Source organism: Orcinus orca, chromosome 20, assembly GCF_937001465.1.
Source record: "Orcinus orca chromosome 20, mOrcOrc1.1, whole genome shotgun sequence".
NCBI lineage: Eukaryota > Metazoa > Chordata > Mammalia > Artiodactyla > Delphinidae > Orcinus > Orcinus orca.
The window spans coordinates 36,935,736-36,956,472 of NC_064578.1; the positions used below are offsets into that span (position 1 = coordinate 36,935,736).

The 20,737-nt window shown below is 38.7% G+C and overlaps 1 protein-coding gene across 2 annotated transcripts in view; it reads left to right on the plus strand.

Annotated features, from left to right (window-relative positions):
- VPS35 (VPS35 retromer complex component) overlaps positions 1-20,737 on the plus strand; it is a 41,489-nt gene that overhangs the window by 3,923 nt on the left and 16,829 nt on the right. Inside the window, exons 2-7 of one of the 2 annotated variants that reach the window (XM_004264863.4) lie at positions 12,168-12,266; positions 13,583-13,679; positions 14,823-14,946; positions 15,435-15,617; positions 17,213-17,426; positions 18,421-18,504. In XM_004264863.4, the coding sequence (XP_004264911.1) occupies positions 12,168-12,266; positions 13,583-13,679; positions 14,823-14,946; positions 15,435-15,617; positions 17,213-17,426; positions 18,421-18,504 (801 nt within the window). Of the gene's footprint in view, positions 1-12,167; positions 12,267-13,582; positions 13,680-14,822; positions 14,947-15,434; positions 15,618-17,212; positions 17,427-18,420; positions 18,505-20,737 lie in introns of those variants that run through there. The other variant, XM_033418869.2, reaches the window with a different exon arrangement.

A 20,737-nucleotide genomic window follows, 5' to 3' on the forward strand; every position in this document is an offset into this window, starting at 1 on the left:
CGTTCTCCAGTAGGTCTGTGTCTTTATTCCTGTCTTACCCCTAGGTTCTTCATGACATTTTTTTTTTTCTTAAATTCCATATATATGTGTTAGCATACGGTATTTGTCTTTTTCTTTCTGACTTACTTCACTCTGTATGACAGACTCTAGGTCTATCCACCTCATTACAGATAGCTCAATTTCGTTTCTTTTTATGGCTGAGTAATATTCCATTGTATATATGTGCTACATCTTCTTTATCCATTCATCCGATGATGGGCACTTAGGTTGTTTCCATCTCCGGGCTATTGTAAATAGAGCTGCAATGAACATTTGGTACATGACTCTTTTTGAATTTTAATTTTCTCAGGGTATATGCCCAGTAGTGGGATTGCTGGGTCATATGGCAGTTCTATTTGTAGTTTTTTAAGGAACCTCCATACTGTTCTCCATAGTGGCTGTATCAATTTACATTCCCACCAACAGTGCAAGAGGGTTCCCTTTTCTCCACACCCTCTCCAGCATTTATTGTTTCTAGGTTTTTTGATGATGGCCATTCTGACTGGTGTGAGATGATATCTCATTGTAGTTTTGATCTGCATTTCTCTAATGATTAATGATGTTGAGCATTCTTTCATGTGTTTGTTGGCAGTCTGTATATCTTCTTTGGAGAAATGTCTATTTAGGTCTTCTGCCCATTTTTGGATTGGGTTGTTTTTTTTTTGTTATTGAGCTGCATGAGCTGCTTGTAAATTTTGGAAATTAATCCTTTGTCAGTTGCTTCATTTGCAAATATTTTCTCCCATTCTGAGGGTTGTCTTTTGGTCTTGTTTATGGTTTCCTTTGCTGTGCAAAAGCTTTGAAGTTTCATTAGGACCCATTTGTTTATTTTTGTTTTTATTTGCATTTCTCTAGGAGGTGGGTCAAAAAGGATCTTGCTGTGATTTATGTCATAGAGTGTTCTGCCTATGTTTTTCTCTAAGAGTTTGATAGTTCCTGGCCTTACATTTAGGTCTTTAATCCATTTTGAGCTTATTTTTGTGTATGGTGTTAGAGAGTGACCTAATCTCATACTTTTACATGTACCTGTCCAGTTTTCCCAGCACCACTTATTGAAGAGGCTGTCCTTTCTACACTGTACATTCCTGCCACCTTTATCAAAGATAAGGTGTCCATATGTGCATGGGTTTATCTCTGGGCTTTCTATCCTGTTCCATTGATCTATCTTTCTGTTTTTGTGCCAGTACCATACTGTCTTGATTACTGTAGCTTTGTAGTATAGTCTAAAGTCAGGGAGCCTGATTCCTCCAGCTCTGTATTTCGTTCTCAAGATTGCTTTGGCTATTCGGGGTCTTTTGTGTTTCCATACAAATTGTGAAATTTTTTGTTCTAGTTCTGTGAAAAATGCCAGTGGTAGTTTGATAGGGATTGCATTGAATCTATAGATTGCTTTGGGTAGTAAGAGTCATTTTCACAATGTTGATTCTTCCAATTCAAGAACATGGTATATCTCTCCATCTAGTTGTATCATCTTTAATTTCTTTCATCAGTGTGTTATAATTTTCTGCATACAGGTCTTTTGTGTCCTTAGGTAGGTTTATTCCTAGATATTTTATTCTTTTTGTTGCAGTGGTAAATGAGAGTGTTTTCTGGATTTCACTTTCAGATTTTTCATCATTAGTATATAGGAATGCCAGAGATTTCTGTGCATTAATTTTGTATCCTGCTACTTTACCAAATTCATTGATTAGCTCTAGTAGTTTTCTGGTAGCATCTTTAGGATTCTCTATGTATAGTATCATGTCATCTGCAAAAAGTGACAGCTTTACTTCTTCTTTTCCGATTTGGATTCCTTTTATTTCCTTTTCTTCTCTGATTGCTGTGGCTAAAACTTTCAAAACTGTGTTGAATAAGAGTGGTGAGAGTGGGCAACCTTCCTGATCTTAGTGGAAATGCTTTCAGTTTTTCACCATTGAGGATGATGTTGGCTGTGGGCTTGTCATATATGGCCTTTATTATGTTGAGGAAAGTTCCCTCTATGCCTACTCTCTGCAGGGTTTTTATCATAAATGGGTGTTGAATTTTGTCAAAAGTTTTCTCTGCATTTATTGAGATGATCATATGGTTTTTCTCTTTCAATGTGTTAATATGGTTTATCACATTGATAGATTTGCTTATATTGAAGAATCCTTGCATTCCTGGAATAAACCCCACTTGATCATGGTGTATGATCCTTTTAATGTGCTGTTGGATTCTGTTTGCTACTGTTTTGTTGAGGATTTTTGCATCTACGTTCATCAGTGATATTGGCCTGTAGTTTTCTTTCTTTGTGACATCCTTGTCTGGTTTTGGTATCAAGGTGATGGTGGCCTCGTAGAAGGAATTTGGGAGTGTTCCTCCCTCTGCTATATTTTGGAAGAGTTTGAGAAGGATAGGTGTTAGCTCTTCTCTAAATGTTTGATAGAATTCGCCTGTGAAGCCATCTGGTCCTGGGCTTTTGTCTGTTGGAAGATTTTTAATCACAGTTTCAATTTCATTGCTTGTGATTGGTCTGTTCATATTTTCTGTTTCTTCCTGATTCAGTCTTGGCAGTTTGTGCATTTCTAAGAATTTGTCCATTTCTTCCAGGTTGTCCATTTTATTGGCATAGAGTTGCTTGTAGAAATCTCTCATGATCTTTTGTATTTCTGCAGTGTCAGTTGTTACTTCTTTTTCATTTCTAATTCTATTGATTTGAATCTTCTCCTTTCTTTTCTTGATGAGTCTGGCTAATGGTTTATCTATTTTGTTAATCTTCTCAAAGAACCAGCTTTTAGTTTTATTGATCTTTGCTATTGTTTCCTTCATTTCTTTTTCATTTATTTCTGATCTGATTTTTATGAGTTTTTTCCTTCTGCTAACTTTGGGGTTTTTTTGTTCTTCTTCCTCTAATTGCTTTAGGTGCAAGGTTAGGTTGTTTATTCAAGATGTTTCCTGCTTCTTAAGGTGGGTTGTATTGCTATAAACTTCCCTCATAGAACTGGTTTTGCTGCATCCCATAGGTTTTGGGTCGTCGTGTCTCCATTGTCATTTGTTTCTAGGTATTTTTAAATTTCCTCTTTGATTTCTTCAGTGATCACTTCGTTATTAAGTAGTGTATTGTTTAGCCTCCATGTTTTTGTATTTTTTACAGATCTTTTCCTGTAATTGATATCTAGTCTCATGGCTTTGTGTTCGGAAAAGATACTTGAAACAATTTCAATTTTCTTAAATTTACCAAGGCTTGATTTGTGACCCAAGATATGATCTATCCTGGAGAATGTTCCAGGAGCACTTGAGAAAAATGTGTATTCTGTTGTTTTTGGATGGAGTGTCCTATAAATATCAATTAAGTCCATCTTGTTTAATGTATCATTTAAAGCTTGTGTTTCCTTACTTATTTTCATTTTGGATGATCTGTCCATTGGTGAAAGTGGGGTGTTGAAGTCCCCTACTATGAATGTGTTACTGTCGATTTCCCCTTTTATGGCTGTTAGTTTTTGCCTTATGTATTGAGGTGCTCCTATGTTGGGTGCATAAATATTTACAATTGTTATATCTTCTTCTTAGATTGATCCCTTAATCATTATGTAGTGTCCTTCTTTGTCTCTTCTAATAGTCTTTATTTTAAAGTCTATTTTGTCTGATATGAGAATTGCTACTCCAGCTTTCTTTTGGTTTCCATTTGCATGGAATATCTTTTTCCATCCCCTCACTTTCAGTCTGTATGTGTCCCTAGATCTGAAGTGGGTCTCTTGTAGACAGCAAATATATGGGTCTTGTTTTTGTATCCATTCAGCCAATCTGTGTCTTTTGGTGGGAGCATTTAGTCCATTTACATTTAAGGTAATTATTGATATGTATGTTCCTATTCCCGTTTTCTTAATTGTTTTGGGTGTGTTATTATAGGTCTTTTCCTTCTCTTGTGTTTCTTGTCTACAGAAGTTCCTTTAGCATTTGTTGTAAAGCTGGTTTGGTGGTGCTGAACTGTCTCAGTTTTTGCTTGTCTGTAAAGGTTTTAATTTCTCCATCGAATCTGAATGAGATCCTTGCTGGGTAGAGTAATCTTGGTTGCAGGTTTTTCTCCTTCATCACTTTCAGTATGTCCTGCCACTCCCTTCTGGCTTGCAGAGTTTCTGCTGAAAGATCAGCTGTTAACCTTATGGGGATTCCCTTGTGTGTTATTTGTTGTTTTTCCCTTGCTGCTTTTAATATGCTTTCTTTGTATTTAATTTTTGACAGTTTGATTAATATGTGTCTTGGCGTATTTCTCCTTGGATTTATCCTGTATGGGACTCTCTGTGCTTCCTGGACTTAACTATTTCCTTTCCCATATTAGGGAAGTTTTCAACTATAATCTCTTCAAATGCTTTCTCAGTCCCTTTCTTTTTCTCTTCTTCTTCTGGAACCCCTATAATTTGAATGTTGGTGCGTTTAATGTTGTCCCAGAGGTCTCTGAGACTGTCCTCAGTTCTTTTCTTTCTTTTTTCTTTATTCTGCTCTGCAGTAGTTATTTCCACTATTTTATCTTCCAGGTCACTTATCCGTTCTTCTGCCTCAGTTATTCTGCTATTGATCCCATCTAGAGTATTTTTAATTTCACTTATTGTGTTGTTCATCGTTGCTTGTTTCATCTTTATTTCTTCTAGGTCCTTGTTAAATGTTCCTTGCATTTTGTCCATCCTATTTCCAAGATTTTGGATCATCTTTACTATCATTATTCTGAATTCTTTTTCAGGTAGACTGCCTATTTCCTCTTCATTTGTTAGGTCTGGTGGGTTTTTATCTTGCTCCTTCATCTGCTGTGTGTCTTTCTGTCTTCTCTTTTTGCTTATCTTACTGTGTTTGGTGTCTCCTTTTTTCAGGCTGCAGGTTCGTAGTTCCAGTTGTTTTTGATGTCTGTCTCCAGTGGCTAAGGTTGGTTCAGTGGGTTGTGTAGGCTTCCTGGTGGAGGGGACTAGTGCCTGTGTTGTGGTGGATAAGGTTGGATCTTGTCTCTCTAGTGGGCAGGTCCATGTCTGGTGGTGTGTTTTGGGGTGTCTGTGGACTTATGATTTTAGGCAGCCTCTCTGCTAATGGGTGGGGTTGTGTTCCTGTTTTGCTAGTTGTTTGGCATAGGTTGTCCAGCACTGTAGCTTGCTGGTCGTTGAGTGAAGCTGGGTGCTGGTGTTAAGATGGAGGTCTCTTGGAGATTTTCGCTGTTTGATATTATGTGGAGCTGGGAGGTCTCTTGTTGACCAGTGTCCTGAAGTTGGCTCTCCCACCTCAGAGGTAGAGCCCTGACTCCTGGCAGGAGCAGCAAGAGCCTTTCATCCACACGGCTCAGAATAAAAGGGAGAAAAAGTAGAGAGAATTAGTAGAAGTAGGAAGAAAGAAAGAAAGAAAGGAGGGAAGGAAGAAAGGAAGAAAGAAAGAAGAAAAGAAGGCAAGAAGGAAAGAAAGGAGGGAGGGAGGGAGGAAGGAGGGAAGGAAGGAGGGAAGGAAGGAAAAAAGACAGAAAAGAAGATACAGTAAAATAAAGTATAATAAAGTTATTGAATTAAAAAATAATTATTTAGAAAAAAAAGGGGGACGGATAGAACCTTAGGACAAATGGTGGAAGCAAAGCTATACAGACAAGATCTTACACAGAAGCATACACATACACCCTCACAAAAAGAGGTAAAGGGGAAAAAATCATAAATCTTGCTCTCAAAGTCCATCTCCTCAATTTGGGATGATTCGTTGTCTAAAGGAGGGAAGGAAGGAAGGAAGGAAGGAAGGAAGGAAGGAAAGAAAGAAAGAAGGTAAAGTATAATAGAGTTATTAAAATTAATTATTAAGAAAAAAATTTTAAAAAAACCAAAACAATGGATGGATAGAACCCTAGGACAAATGGTGGAAGCAAAACTATACAGACAAGATCTCACGCAGAAGCATACACATACACATTCACAAAAAGAGGAAAAGGGGAAAAAATCATAGATCTTGCTCTCGAAGTCCACCTCCTCAATTTGGGATGATTCGTTGTCTATTCATGTATTCCACAGATGCAGGGTACATCACGTTTATTGTGGAGCTTTAATCCGCTGTTTCTGAGGCTGCTGGGAGAGATTTCCCTTTCTCTGTGTTCTCACAGCTCACAGGGACTCAGCTTTGGATTTGGCCCCGCCTCTGCGTGTAGGTCGCTGGAGGGCGTCTGTTTTTTGCTCAGACAGGACGGGGTTAAAGGAGCTGCTGATTCGTGGGCTCTGGCGCACTCAGGCTGGGGGGAGGGAGGGGCACGGCGTGCGGGGCGGGCCTGCAGCGGCAGAGGCCGCCTTGACGTTGCACCAGCCTGAGGCCCGCCGTGCGTTCTCCCTGGGAATTTGTCCCTGGATCCCGGGAACCTGGCAGTGGCGGGCTGCACACTTTCCCCGGAAGAGTGGTGTGGATAGTGACCTGTGCTCGCACACAGGCCCCTTGGTGGCGGCAGCAGCAGCCTTAGCGTCTCCCGCCCGTCTCTGGGGTCCGTGCTTTTAGCTGCAGCTCGTGCCCATCTCTGGGGTCCGCGCTTTTAGCTGCGGCTTGCGCCCGTCTCTGGGGTTCGTGCTTTTAGCCGCGGCTCGCGCCCATCTCTGGAGTTCCTTTAAGCAGCACTCTTAAACCCCTCTCCTCGCGCACCAGGAAACAAAGAGGGAAGAAAAAGTCTCTTGCCTCTTCGGCAGGTGCAGACTTTTCCCCGGACTCCCTCCCGGCTAGCCGTGGTGCACTAACGCCTTCAGGCTGTGTTCAAGCCGCCAACCCCAGTCCTCTCCCTGCGCTCCAACCGAAGCCCGAGCCTCAGCTTGCAGGCCCGCCCGCCCCGGCGGGTGAGCAGACAAGCCTCTCGGGCTGGTGAGTGCCGGTCGGCACCGATCCTCTGTGCGGGAATCTCGTCGCTTTGCCCTCCGCACCCTTGTTGCTGTGCTCTCCTCCGCGGCTTCGAAGCTCCCCCCTCCGCCTCCCGCAGTCTCCGCCCGCGAAGGGGCTTCCTACTGTGTGGAAACCTTTCCTCCTTCACAGCTCCCTCCCACTGGTGAAGGTGCTGTCCCTATTCTTTTGTCTCTGTTTTTTCTTTTTTTTCTTTTGCCCTACCCAGGTACATGGGGAGTTTCTTGCCTTTTGGGAGGTCTGAGGTCTTCTGCCAGCATTCAGTAGGTGTGCTGTAGGAGTTGTTCCACGTGTAGATGTATTTCTGGTGTATCTGTGGGGAGGAAGGTGATCTCTGCGTCTTACTCTTCCGCCATCTTCCCAGCACCCCCCCGCTTGTAATCTGTTTATAACCACAGTTTTATTTGCTGTATAATTATACACAATAGCCAAAAGGTAGAAGCAACCCAAATATCTATCAACAGACGAACAGATAAACAAAATGGTATATACACATGATGAAGTATTTAGCCTTAAAAAGAAGGAAAATTTGACATATGCTACAGCATGGATGAGCCTTGAAGATATTATGCCAAGTGAAATAAGCTGGACACAAAAGGGCAATATTGTATTATTCCACTTATATGAGGTTAAACTCCTAGAGAGAAGTCAAACTCCTAGAGAAAAAAAGTAAAGTGGTGGTTGCCTGGAGTGCAAGTCGGGGGATGGGGAGTTACTGTTTAATGGGCACAGAATTTCCTTTTGGAAAGGTGAAAAAGTTCTGGAAATAGATGGTGGCATTGGCTGTAAAACGATGTAAATGTGCTTAATACCGAACCGCACTCTTAAAAATGGTTAAAATGGCAAATTTTATGTTATATATGTTTTACCACACTAAAAATTATAAAAATTTCCTGATGTATCACTACTTATCTCTAAGTTGGCCATCTGAATCTAGTGAAATCCATTGATTCTAATAATTGTTAAATCTATTGCATCCAGAGTTTAGAGCCAGAAAACCCAAACCATAGCTTGGTCTTCCTGAAGTTTTCAGATGGCTAGACCGTGATGAACAGTGAATTTCATGAAGTCAGAATCCTTAAATGCTGATGTTCTCCTTGCCAACATTTACACTAATAGTTCTGTTGTATAAATTAGTGTTCAGTTTAAAAGATACATAGCTTTTTCTTTGAAATTTATGTATGCTTATGAAGAAGTATGGTCACAGGGAAACTCAGTTTACTAGAGTTTGCCACAGGAAAAGATAGAGAGATGCTTGGCATTGCTTATTATTTAATTAATTTTTTTCCTCTTTCCAAAATTAGACCAAGAAAGTATTCTATTTTTATGAATGATTCTAGTTCAGAAGTGGGTTTTATGTGCTTTTTGTTAATCTCGAAATTAAATGTTGTTTTGATTGTCTTTGATAATGGAGCAGACCAGATTTAACTTTAATGTTTATAAGTAAGTGCTTGCCTTCCATCTTCCTAGTTCATTGTGTAAGAGGCATTCTATCTCTAGTCATTTTTCTTTTTTATTAAGGTAGAATTTACATAAAATTGACTGACCATTTTAAAGCAAACAATTCAATGACATTTTGTACATTAACAGTGTTGTATGACTACCATCTCTGTCTAGTTTCAAAACATTTTTATCACCCGAAAAGGAAACCCTGTACTCATTAAGCAGTTACTCATCCACTCTCCCTCCTGGTAACCACCAGTCTGCTTTTTGTTTCTATGGATGATTTACCTATTCTGGATGCAAGCTTACTTCATTTTATTGTGCTTTTGCTTTACTGCATTTTTTTTTTTTTAACAAATTGAAGGTTTGTGGCAACCCTGCAGCTAGAAAGTCTTTTGGCGCCATTTTTCCAACAGCATTTGCTTACTTTGTGTCTTTGTGTCACATTTTGGTAATTCTTGGAATATTTCAAACTTTTTCATTATTATATTCTGGTGATTAGTGATCTTTGATATTACAATTGTAATTGTTGTGGGGTGACACAAACTGTGCCTAAATGAATGGGCGAACTTAATTGATAAATGTGTGTATTCTGACTGCCCCCCGACTGGCTGTTCCCCGTTACTCTCCCTCTCCTTGAGCCTCCCTATTCCCTGAGATACAACAATATTGAAATTAGGCCAATTAATAGCCCTACAGTGGCCTCTAAGTGTTCAAGTGAAAGAAAGGGTTGCACGTTCTCACTGTAAATCAAAAGCTAGAAATGATTAAGCTCTGTGAGGAAGGCATGTCAAAAGCTCAGCCTCTTGCCAAGCTGGGAATGGAAAGGAAAAGTTCTTGAAGGAAATTAAAAGTCCTACTCCAGTGAACACATGAATGATAAGAAGGCACAACAGCCTTATGGTTGATACGCAGAAAGTTTTAGTGGTCTGGATAGATGATCAGACCAGCCACCACATTTCCTTAAGCCAAAGCCTAATCCATAGCAAGGCCCTCTCTTCAGTTCTTTGAAGGCTTAGAGAGGTTAAGGAAACTGCAGAAGAAAAGTTTGAAGCTCGCAGAGCTTCATGAGGTTTATGGAAAGAAGCCATTTCTGTACCATAAAAATGCAAGGTGAAGCTGCAAATGGTGATGTAGAAGCTGTAATAAGTTATCCAGAAGGTCTAGATAAGACAATTAATGATGGTGGCTACACTAAACAACAGATTTTCAATGTAGACAAAACTCTCACAGCTAGAGAGGAGAAGTCAACGTCTGGCTTCAAGAACAGGCTGACCCTCTTGTTAGGGGCTAATGCAGCTGATGGCTTTAAGTTGAAGCTGATGCTCATTTACCGTTCCTAAAATCCTAGGGTCCTTGTGAATTATGGGCCTGTGCCCATAAATGGAAAAACAAAGCTTGGATGACAGCACATCAGTTTACAACATAATTTACTTAATGTTTTAAGCTCACTGTTGAGACCTAGTGCTCAGGAAAAAAGGATTCCTTCCAAAATATTAATGCTCATTGACAATGCACCTGGTCACCCAAGAGCTCTGATGGAGATGTACAGTGAGATTAATACTGTTTTCACGCCAGCTAACACAACATCCATTCTGTAGCCGACAGATCAAGGAGTTATTTTGAATTTCAAGTCTTGTTATTTAAGAAATATATTTCATAAGGCTATAGCTGCCATAGTTAGTGATTCCTTTGATGGATCTGGATAAAGTAAAGCCATTAAGAATATTTGTGATTCATGGGAAGAGGTCAAAATATCAACATACACAGGAGTTTGGAGGAAGTTGATTCTAATCCTCATGGATGACCTTGATTGGTTTAAGACTTCAGTGGAGGAAGTAACTGAAGATGTGGTGGAAATAGCAAGAAAACTAGAATTAGAAGTAGAGCCTGAAAATGTACCTGAATTGCTGTAATCTCATGATCAAACTAACAGATGAGGAGTTGCTTCTTATGGATGAATAAAGAAAGTGGTTTCTGGAGATGGAATCTACTCCTGGCGAAGATACTGTGAAGATTGTTGAAATGACAATAAAGGAATTAGAATATTACATAAACTTAGTTGATAAAGCAGGGCAGGGTTTGAGAGAACTAACTCCAATTTTGAAAGAAGTTCTATTATGGGTAAAATGGTATCAAACAGCATTACATGCTACTGAGAAATCGTTCATGAAAGGAAGAGCCAGTCGCTGAGGCAGACTTCATTGTCTTATTTTAAGAAGTTGCCACGGCCACCCCAGCCTTCACCCTGATCAGTCAGTAGCATCAACATCAATGTAAGACCCTTCACCAGCATAAAGAAAATGACTGAAGGCTCAGATGATGGGTAGCAGTTTTTAGCAATAAGTTTTTTTTTTTCGGTATGTGGGCCTCTCACTGTTGTGGCCTCTCCTGTTGCGGAGCACAGGCTCCGGATGTGCAGGCAGGCTCAGTGGCTGTGGCTCACGGGCCTAGCCGCTCCGTGGCATGTGGGATCTTCCCGGACCGGGGCATGAACCCGTGTCCCCTGCATCGTCAGGTGGACTCTCAACCACTGCGCCACCAGGGAAGCCCCAATAAGTTATTTTTAAATTAAGGTATATACATTGTTTACTTAGACATAATGCTATCGCACACTTAATAGACTACAGTACAGTGTAAACATAACTTTTGTACATACTATGAAACCAAAAAGTTTGTGTGACTCACTTTATTGCAATATTTGCTTTATTGCTGTGGTCTGGAACTGAACATGCAATATCTCTGAGGTATGCCTGTATTTCATATCAGTGGAGTCATACAATATGTGGTCTTCCGTGTCTGGTTTCTTTCACTTAGCATAATGTTTTCTAGGTTAGTTCACGTAGCATGTATCAATACTTCACTCCTTATGATTGAGTAATATTCCTTATATGTATATAACACAATTTGTTTATCCACTCATCTATTGATCCTTTAGTCATTTTTTATTAAAAACATAATCTAAAACCAGCTTATTCATTCGTACAGTGAACATTTATGAAGCATCCATTATGTGTCAGGCAATGTGTTGGGTCCCAAGGATGTAAAAATGGCCATCATTTATAATTATAATGTGATACCTGCTGTAGTAGAGGTGTAACACAGTGTTTATACAACATAAGGGGTGGAGTGGTTAACACTGCTTGACAGGTGGATCTAATTCATCTTGCAAGCAGATTTTTCTGATGGCAAAGAGAAGATTATATAGATGTATTTCGTTCATTATAACTGTAGATCTCCATATTTGAAATGATAAGGTAGGTTCTTGAGGAGAGTACTCTGTATGGTGTTCTACTACAGGTCACTGACAATAATTTTAGCTATTTTATTTCTAAGCTGTTTAGTCCCTCGTTATATATTACCTAAGGGGATAAGTGTTCTCATAAACTAGTTCCTTGGTCTGCCTAAGAATAGACTAAGATGCAGATGAGAGGCTTTTAGAGATTTGGGTTAGACTATACTTACCACCCCAGATTGGTTATGTTCCAGTTGAATTCAGAGTGTATTAGCAGAACATAGGCAGCCATAAACTACCACCTTATATTTCTTTGAAGCCAACCTGCTAGAGGAATGTTGAGTCAGTTTCTGAGAAGAAGAAATTCTCTGTACATATTACTTTTCTCCTTCAGCAATCTTATGCTGTTAACTTCAGTGATGACACAGCTCTCTGTTCAGTTGTCAAAAATTGATAAATTAGTTTGAGATGTAGAACTGGAATGAGTCTTATATGAAAGCCTTGGAAATATAAAGTATGGTGGGAAATATAGAAAGAACAGATTTACTAGAAGAGAGTGCTAATGAGACATTAATGGGAGGTTTTTAAAAAAATTTTTCAGCCTACAACACAGCAGTCACCTCAGGATGAGCAGGAAAAGCTCTTGGATGAAGCCATACAGGCTGTGAAGGTCCAGTCATTCCAGATGAAGAGATGCCTGGTAAGAAGGACAATTGCAGTCTATGTATTCCTAAGAACACATATGCAGTGTTCTCTAAAGTTGTATAGCACTACTGCTTCTGGTAAATCTAATCTTCAGTCCCACTTCCCTCAAGCACTGCTTGGAGCAGTTTCAACAGATAGCCCTGTTGAAATATTTACTTACCATTATATTTATGTTTTGAGATTGTCTGTCTTCCCTACCAGAATGTAAGCTCCATGAGGACAAGAGACCCTGACTCCTATTTACACGTCACTATATTATCACCATACCCTATCTCACCTGAATTACTAGCCTCATTAGTTCTGTACCTCAGAACTGAGGAGTACTTGACATATAATCGTTGCTTAATAAATATTGGTTGAACAAATGGATTTAAATGCTTTCAACTTGAATTATTCAGCTTTTCCCCCCTATCTTGAAGGATTTTATTTCTGTCCTTAATAGATACATTTTTTTCAGGAACTACCTTAAAAATTAGACCTATTTATATATTTTCATATTCTGAAAGGGTAGGAGATTATCTGTGTAGAAACTATAAATTCTCTGGATTAAAATTTAAGAAATGGAACCAAATAGGCTGGTACTTCAAGTTGTAAGTTGCTGTGTTGATGATGATAATAATATCTTGCCTTTGTAAAGTGTCTTAGAGTTTCTAAAGCTTAGTAATATGCTCTTTTAACCAATTGTATCTACTGTATTGCTTTTCTCGCAAACCAATTTGTAAAAACAAAACTCTTGGAATGGAGAAAATGGGTGAGCATGGAGCTTGCTATTGCTTGCTTCTGTCTCTTTCTGTGTATGAATAGTGTTTCCTGTATCTAAAGGAATTGTCTGCATTTATGTGTTAAGTGGGACACATGGACATTGTGAGGAGGAAAGCATAATTAAAGGAGTAGTCATTCCAGACATCTCTGAAGAGTATTTAACCTATGACCAAACCATTGTCAGAATAGTATCTTGCTTCAAAAGGATCAGTATGCCAGTTTTCTTTATTGCAGGTAAAATATGAATTGGTGGAGTTACAGTTTCAGTGTTGCTAGGGGTTGTAAAGACGAGTTATTGCCAGGAAGCTTGCAGCCCTAGATAAATTAGATTTGGTAAGCTTTGCAGCCCTGGTGAGGAACTATGTTTCTTATTCTTTTCAGTAAAGAGAAGGCAGGGTGAAACTAAACTTGATTTTTATGCGATTAAAATACTTTAGGTGCTGTATACTTATAAAACTGTGTAACAGATCCTTGGTGAAAGTTTATATAACCAAGTTAAATGTTTATTTAAATTAAGCATTCTCACCAATTCTCTTGGTATTTCTGTAGGACAAAAACAAGCTTATGGATGCTCTGAAACATGCTTCTAATATGCTTGGTGAACTTCGGACTTCTATGTTATCACCAAAGAGCTACTATGAACTTTGTATCTTTTGAATGCTGAAGAATGAACATTTTGATCATACTTTTTTCTCGATAAGGCCATATTTTTGTTTGTTCCTTAAGTTTTTCTGAAGTTGTGTTATTGTCTTAACCAAATAGTACTCCTTCTCCATGCAAATGTGCTCAGTGAGAAAAAGAAAAACTTAGTATCAGAAACCCTTTTTCTATGCTTAAATTTCAAGTGGGTTGTTGTTACATCTCAATTTTCAGACTCTCATGAAGGTTATTGAAAGTATTAGACAATTGGTTCTTTTTGTTTGTTTGTTTTTTAATTTGTTTTGGGCTGTGCTGGGTCTTCGTTGCTGTGCGCGGACTTTCTCTATTTGTGGCGAGTGGGGGCTACTCTTCGTTGCGGTGCGCAGGCTCCTCATTGCAGTGGCTTCTCTTGTTGCGTAGCACAGGCTCTAGGCTTGCGGGCTTCAGTAGTTGTAGCACACTGGCTCAGTAGTTGTAGCACACTGGCTCAGTAGTTGTGGCTCGCAGGCTCTAGAGCACAGGCTCAGTAGTTGTGGCGCACAGGCTTAGTTCCTCCGTGGCATGTGGGATCTTCCCGGACCAGGGCTCAAACCCGTGTCCCCTGTTTTGGCAGGCGGATTCTTAACTACTGCGCCACCAGAGAAGTCCCTAGGCAGTTGGTTCTTTAATGCTAAGATTTTGTCATGCAGGACTCTGAAATGGAAAGGAAATCAATGCTTTGCCATTTCAAAACCCTTTAGTAGTCTGACAGGCAATCTTGTTTTTGTTGCCTTGCTTTACCAGACATCTTTTAAAACCCTCATTTTAAAGTAGGGAAAGCCCAGAAGAAATTCTGTCTTTACTTAATTTAAAAATGCTCTCATACATGACTAACGTTTAAGAAATTTGCCCAATATGGTAGTTCCCTGGTGGCCTAGTGATTACGATTCTAGGTTTTCACTGCCATGGCCCAGTTTCAGTCCCTCGTTGGGGAACTAAGATCCCACAAGCTGCGTGGTGTGGCCAAAAAATAAATAAATAAATAAAATAAAGAAATGGCAATATCAAAAAAAAGAAAAACAGAAATTTGCCCAATAATTTAATGACTCCAACAAGTTGCAGAGTATTGCTTAGGTTGACTTAGCTTTGAATCCTTAATGATAATTAAAAGATATGGCTATTTCTGATGAACTGCACTACTTGGAAGTTTACCTGACAGATGAGTTTGCTAAAGGAAGAAAAGTGGCAGATCTCTATGAACTTGTACAGTATGCTGGAAACATTATCCCAAGGCTGTAAGTTATTAAGACTGTGAGGGCTTTTATATCTGCATTTCCCACTTTATGTTATATCCTTTAAAATCAGCAGCTTTTTTAAACCAAGTTTAAGGTTATTTAATTTCTTAACAAATAGAGGTTAACATTCCAATAGTGATTAAGGTTTTAGAGTATAATTAGTTTTACTTTTTATAGATTATTGAGGAACTTTGGAAATAGGAAAAATGGACATATTTTATTTAATTTCTTGACTACTAGAAAAATTAATATAATGACAATTATAAGAGACCTAATGTGTTTAAAGGTGATGATATATATATAAAAATGGAGGGGTGTCAGTAAACAGTTATATTTTAAATCAAACGATATTTTCTTCATTGTGCAGGAGAAAACCTGCTCCCTGTCTTGTTTTTTTAATGTTTGTATATGCTATGTTTGAATATAATCAAATTCTTGACTTGAGTATTTTATATTTCTAATCTAATGTTGCCTCATAATTCTTCTAGTTATCTGTTGATCACAGTTGGAGTTGTATATGTCAAGTCATTTCCTCAATCCAGGAAAGATATTTTGAAAGATTTGGTAGAAATGTGCCGAGGTGTGCAGCACCCTTTGAGAGGCCTGTTTCTTCGAAATTATCTACTTCAGTGTACCAGAAACATCTTACCTGATGAAGGAGAGCCAACAGAGTAAGTGCTTTTCTTTCTTGATTTAATTGTAGTATTTTTTTGTTGTAAAACATACAAAAAGTATAGAAAAGTATATAGAAGGAAATAAATAATCAATAATTCTCCTGCCCAGAGTCAGCCACTGGTAGCATTTTTTTTCTTTTTTTTTTTTCCGGTACACGGGCCTCTCACTGTTGTGGCCTCTCCCGTTGCGGAGCACAGTCTCTGGATGCGCAGGCTCAGCGGCCATGGCTCACGGGCCCAGCCGCTCCGCGGCATGTGGGATCTTCCCGGACCAGGCCACGAACCCATGTCCCCTGCATCGGCAGGCGGACTCTCAACCACTGTGCCACCAGGGAATCCCCACTGGTAGCATTTTGTGTATAGATTTCCTTTGAGACACAGAACTCCTCAGTATATGTGATGTGATACAAAATGTACTGTTATGAAAATTATGTGTGGATTATTAGTACCTGCTTTTTTCATGCAACATAATTGAGAGCATATTTTTCATTCCATTAGATATTCTTTGAAAATGTGACTTTTTAAATGAGTTACATTTTGAAAATGGTATTTGTGATAAAATAATGAAATATGCTTAACTTTTTCTATGAGCTAGCCAGTTTTCATATTGTTTCTTGAATGTCTGTCAGTTTTTATAATTTGTCAACTTCTAGTTACCCCAGAGTATTAGTGATTTCAGTTATCTGTGCACACAAATTAGATATTAACTCCAAAACAGAAAGCAAAAAGCCATTCAGAGAGAGCCCTATCTCTTATGTGAGCAGTATTCCAGCATCCGAGTCCATTGTGCTTTTATCCCACAAAAAGGGTAGATGGTCAGTCTGCTGTGGTCTCATCCAACTGGGTGAACTATTCATGAGACATGTTCCCTTGATTGAGGAACTTAATTCCCTTTTTTTTAAAGTTTATTCATTTATTTCTAATGTGTATATTTTAGTGGTTTTTAGTATATCTGCATCATTTCCTTTTCAAAAGAAAAACTTTAATAAAAATTTAACCAATGCACAAGACAAAAAGTTTAAATGGTATAGAAAATATAAAAATTTAACGGTGTAGAGAAGATGGTGAGGTTATTTGCTTTATTATGATTTGACTCAGTTTTGAGCATTTAATTAGGCAATAAGCAAAAAATTTTGAAAACTCCTAAGTTCACCATCTTAGGAGATGTAAAAATAAGGAGGAAATACTTGGTATCTTCCCTTGCAGAGCTTACAAAGCTTATACTCCAATTGAAAACATAAAATATTCAACAATAAAATGATGAGATAACAGTGACACTTGTGTCAACTTTTTTAGGCCTTTTGAATTAATGGAATACAATTCCAAGAACATGTTTAGTTGGCCCAGGAAAGGGAGTGGTGGGGGAAGCGTTTTGTCCCTTTACACTTGAACTGTGTCCTCTCCCTGATATTTTTTTCTCTTGAGTCTGTTCCCTTTGAAATTAAGCACTGAGCCAGTGAGGTTGAAAGTGTCTTTCATAAAGCATTTGGTGTATTAAAGAGGTAAGAAGGAAATGCACAAAGAAGAGGAATAGTAGTAATTTTTCCTATAATTTAAATACTGTATATAAAGATTTTTCCATTTCTTTGCAGTGAAGAAACAACTGGTGATATCAGTGATTCCATGGATTTTGTACTACTCAACTTTGCAGAAATGAACAAGCTCTGGGTTCGAATGCAGCATCAGGGACATAGCCGAGATAGAGAAAAAAGAGAACGAGAAAGACAAGAACTAAGGATTTTAGTGGGAACAAATTTGGTGCGCCTCAGTCAGTTGGAAGGTGTAAATGTGGAACGTTATAAACAGGTTTATATCTTTTTACTTCTCATCTTGTCTTATGTCGTGAGATGTAAATTGAAGTCTGATTTTTAAAATTGAAATATTTTTAAAAATAATGTTACACTGAAAACCATTGACAATCAAAGAAGACTTAAATAAACTAAAAGATATATATTTTGAGTCTGTGCTTGTGGATTGGAAGACTCAATATTATCAAGATATCAATTTTCTTTAAATTGAGATTTAGTATATTTTAACTATAGATTTACTCTAAAGCTACAATAAGATAATCTGGTATTGGTGAAAGGGATAAACACATACATCAGTGGAGAATAAATCAGGAATTAGCAAACCTTTTCTGTAAAGGACCAGATAGTACATATTTTTTGGTTTTGTAAGCCATATAGTTTGCAGCTACTAAATTCTGCCAATGTAGTGCAAAAGCAGGGAAATACAATGAGGAAACAATTTACAAAAATGGGCATTAAACTAGGTTTGCTGACCCCTAGAAGAGATGATCCAGAACAGACCCACATGTATATAATCAACTATTGTTGATAAGGGTGCAAAGGCAACCTTTTCAACAAGTGATTCTGCAACAATTGGACATCTGTATGCAAACAAAGCCTCTGAACTGCAACCCATTTTCATGTAGAGAAACTAAAAATAAATGATCAAAGTCATAAGTGTGAAATTTGCAACTACGAAACTTTTAGAAGAAAACACAAAGGAAATCTTTGTAACCTTGAATTACATAAAGCTTTCCTAGGACACAAAAAGGACAAACCATAAAAGAAAAAAAACTGATGACATGGACTTTGGCTTTTATGAAATAGAAACCCAGAATTTTTAATTAAAAAATTCTGTAAAATTTCAAAGTTTAGTCTAGAAATGATGTATATGTCAGAAAAATCTAAAATATGACTTTTAAACTAATAGCTCAAATGTGTTATTAGAGGAGTTACTTAGGATTTTGAAAATAATTTTTTAACTCCTAAAAATTTTTCTCTTCTCTTTTCAGATTGTTTTGACTGGCATATTGGAGCAAGTTGTGAATTGCAGGGATGCTTTGGCTCAAGAATATCTCATGGAGTGTATTATTCAGGTAGGTGAGAACATTTCAGGGTATTAAAGAACTCATTTTATATTTCATTAATTTTCATTGTTTTGGAAAAAAATCTTGATTGAAGAGGAATTAAGGTTTCCTGAATAAATCCCTTTCTCCTATTAATGTAACAACTTGGTCTTTGTATTAATGTCTTTTTCTCCCAAAAATGTAGAAAAGATTAACATCCAAGTTTTCTAGGTATCGTTAGTTTTAGTTTAATTGTAGCTGTACTTTGGAATTGGTTCAAGATGGCAGAGAAGGGCTTGCGCTCACTCCCTTTTGCGAGAGCACCAGAATCACAACTCCCTGCTGAACAATCATTGACAGGAAGCCACTGGAACTCACCAAAAAATATACCCCACATCCAAAGACTCCTGCTGCAATGAGACAGTAGGAGGGCACAATCATGATAAAATCAATCCCGTAACCACTGGGTGGGCGACTCACAAACTGGAGAACAATTATACCTCAAAAGTCCACCCACTGGAGTGAAGGTTCTGAGCCCCACCTCAGGCTTCCCAACCTGGGGATCTGCCAAAGTGAGGAGAAATCCCCAGAGAATCAGACTTTGAAGGCCAGTGGGGTTTGATTGCAGGACTTTGACAGGAATGGGGGGAACAGAGACTGTACTCTCGGAGGGCACACACAAAGTAGTGTGTGCACCAGGACCAAGGGGGAAGGAGCAGACACCACAGGAGACTGAACCAGACCTACCTGATAGTGTTGGAGGGTCTCCTACAGAGGCAGGGGACGGCTGTGGCTCACTGCGTGGACAAGGACACTGGCAGCAGAAGTTCTGGGAGTTACTTCTTGGCGTGAGTCCTCCCAGAGTCTGCCATTAGCCCCACCAAAGAGCCTTGTAGGCTCCAGTGTTGGATTGCCTCAGGCAAAACAACCAACAGGGAGGGAACCCAGCCTCACCCATCAGCAGACAAGCATATTAAACTTTTCCTGAGCTCTGCCTACCAGAGCAACACCCAGCTTTACCCACCGTTAGTCCCTCCCAACAGGAAGCTTGCACAAGCCTCTTAGCCTCCTCCACCAGAGGGCAGACAGCAGAAGCAAGAAGAACTACAGGCTTGCAGCCTGCTGAATGAAAACCACAATCGCAGAAAGATAGACAAAATGAAAAGGCAGAGGACTATGTCCCAGATGAAGGAACAAGATAAAACCCTGGAAAAACAACTAAATGAAGTGGAGATAGGCAACCTTCCAGAAAAAGAATTCCGAATAATGATACTGAAGATGATCCACGACCTCGGAAAAAGAGTGGAGGCAAAGATTGAGAAGATGCAAGAAATGTTTAACAAATACATAGAAGAATTAATGAACAAACAAACAGATGAACAATACAATAACTGAAATGAAAAATACACTAGAAGAAATCAATAGCAGAATAACTGAGGTAGAGAAGAATGGTTAAGTGACCTGGAAGAAGGAATGGTGGAAATCATTGCGGCAACAGAGAATAAAGAAAAAAGAATGAAAAGAAATGAAGACAGCCTAAGAGACCTCTGGGACAACATTCAACGCACCAACATTGGCATTATAGGAGTCCCAGAAGGAGAAGAGAGAAAGAAAGGACCCAAGAAAATATTTGAAGAGATTGTAGTCGAAAGCTTCCCTAACATGGGAAAGAAAATAGCCACCCAAGTCCAGGAAGCACAGAGAGTCCCAGGCAAGATAAACCCAAGGAGAAACACGCTGAGATGCATAGTAATCAAATTGACAAAGATAAGGACAAAGAAAAGTTATTAAAAGCAACAAGGGAAAAATGACAAGTAACATACAAGGGAACTCCCATAAAGTTAACAGCTGATTTCTCAGCAGAAACTCTGCAAGCCAGAAGGGAATGGCATGATATATTTAAAGTGATGAAAGGGAAGAACCTACAACACAGAATACTCTACCCAGCAAGGATGTCATTCAGATTTGATGGAGAAATCAAAAGCTTTACAAACAAGCAAAAGCTAAGAGAACTCAGCACCACCAAACCAGCTCTACAACAAATGCTAAAGAAACTTCTCTAAGTGGGAAACACAAGAGTAGAAAGGACCTACAAAAACAAACCCAAAACAATTAAGAAAATGGTAATAGGAACATATATATCGATAATTACCTTAAATGTAAATGGGTTAAATGCTCCAACCAAAAGACGCAGACTGGCTGAATGGATACAAAAACAAGACCCTTATATATGCTGTCTACAAGAGACCCACTTCAGACCTAG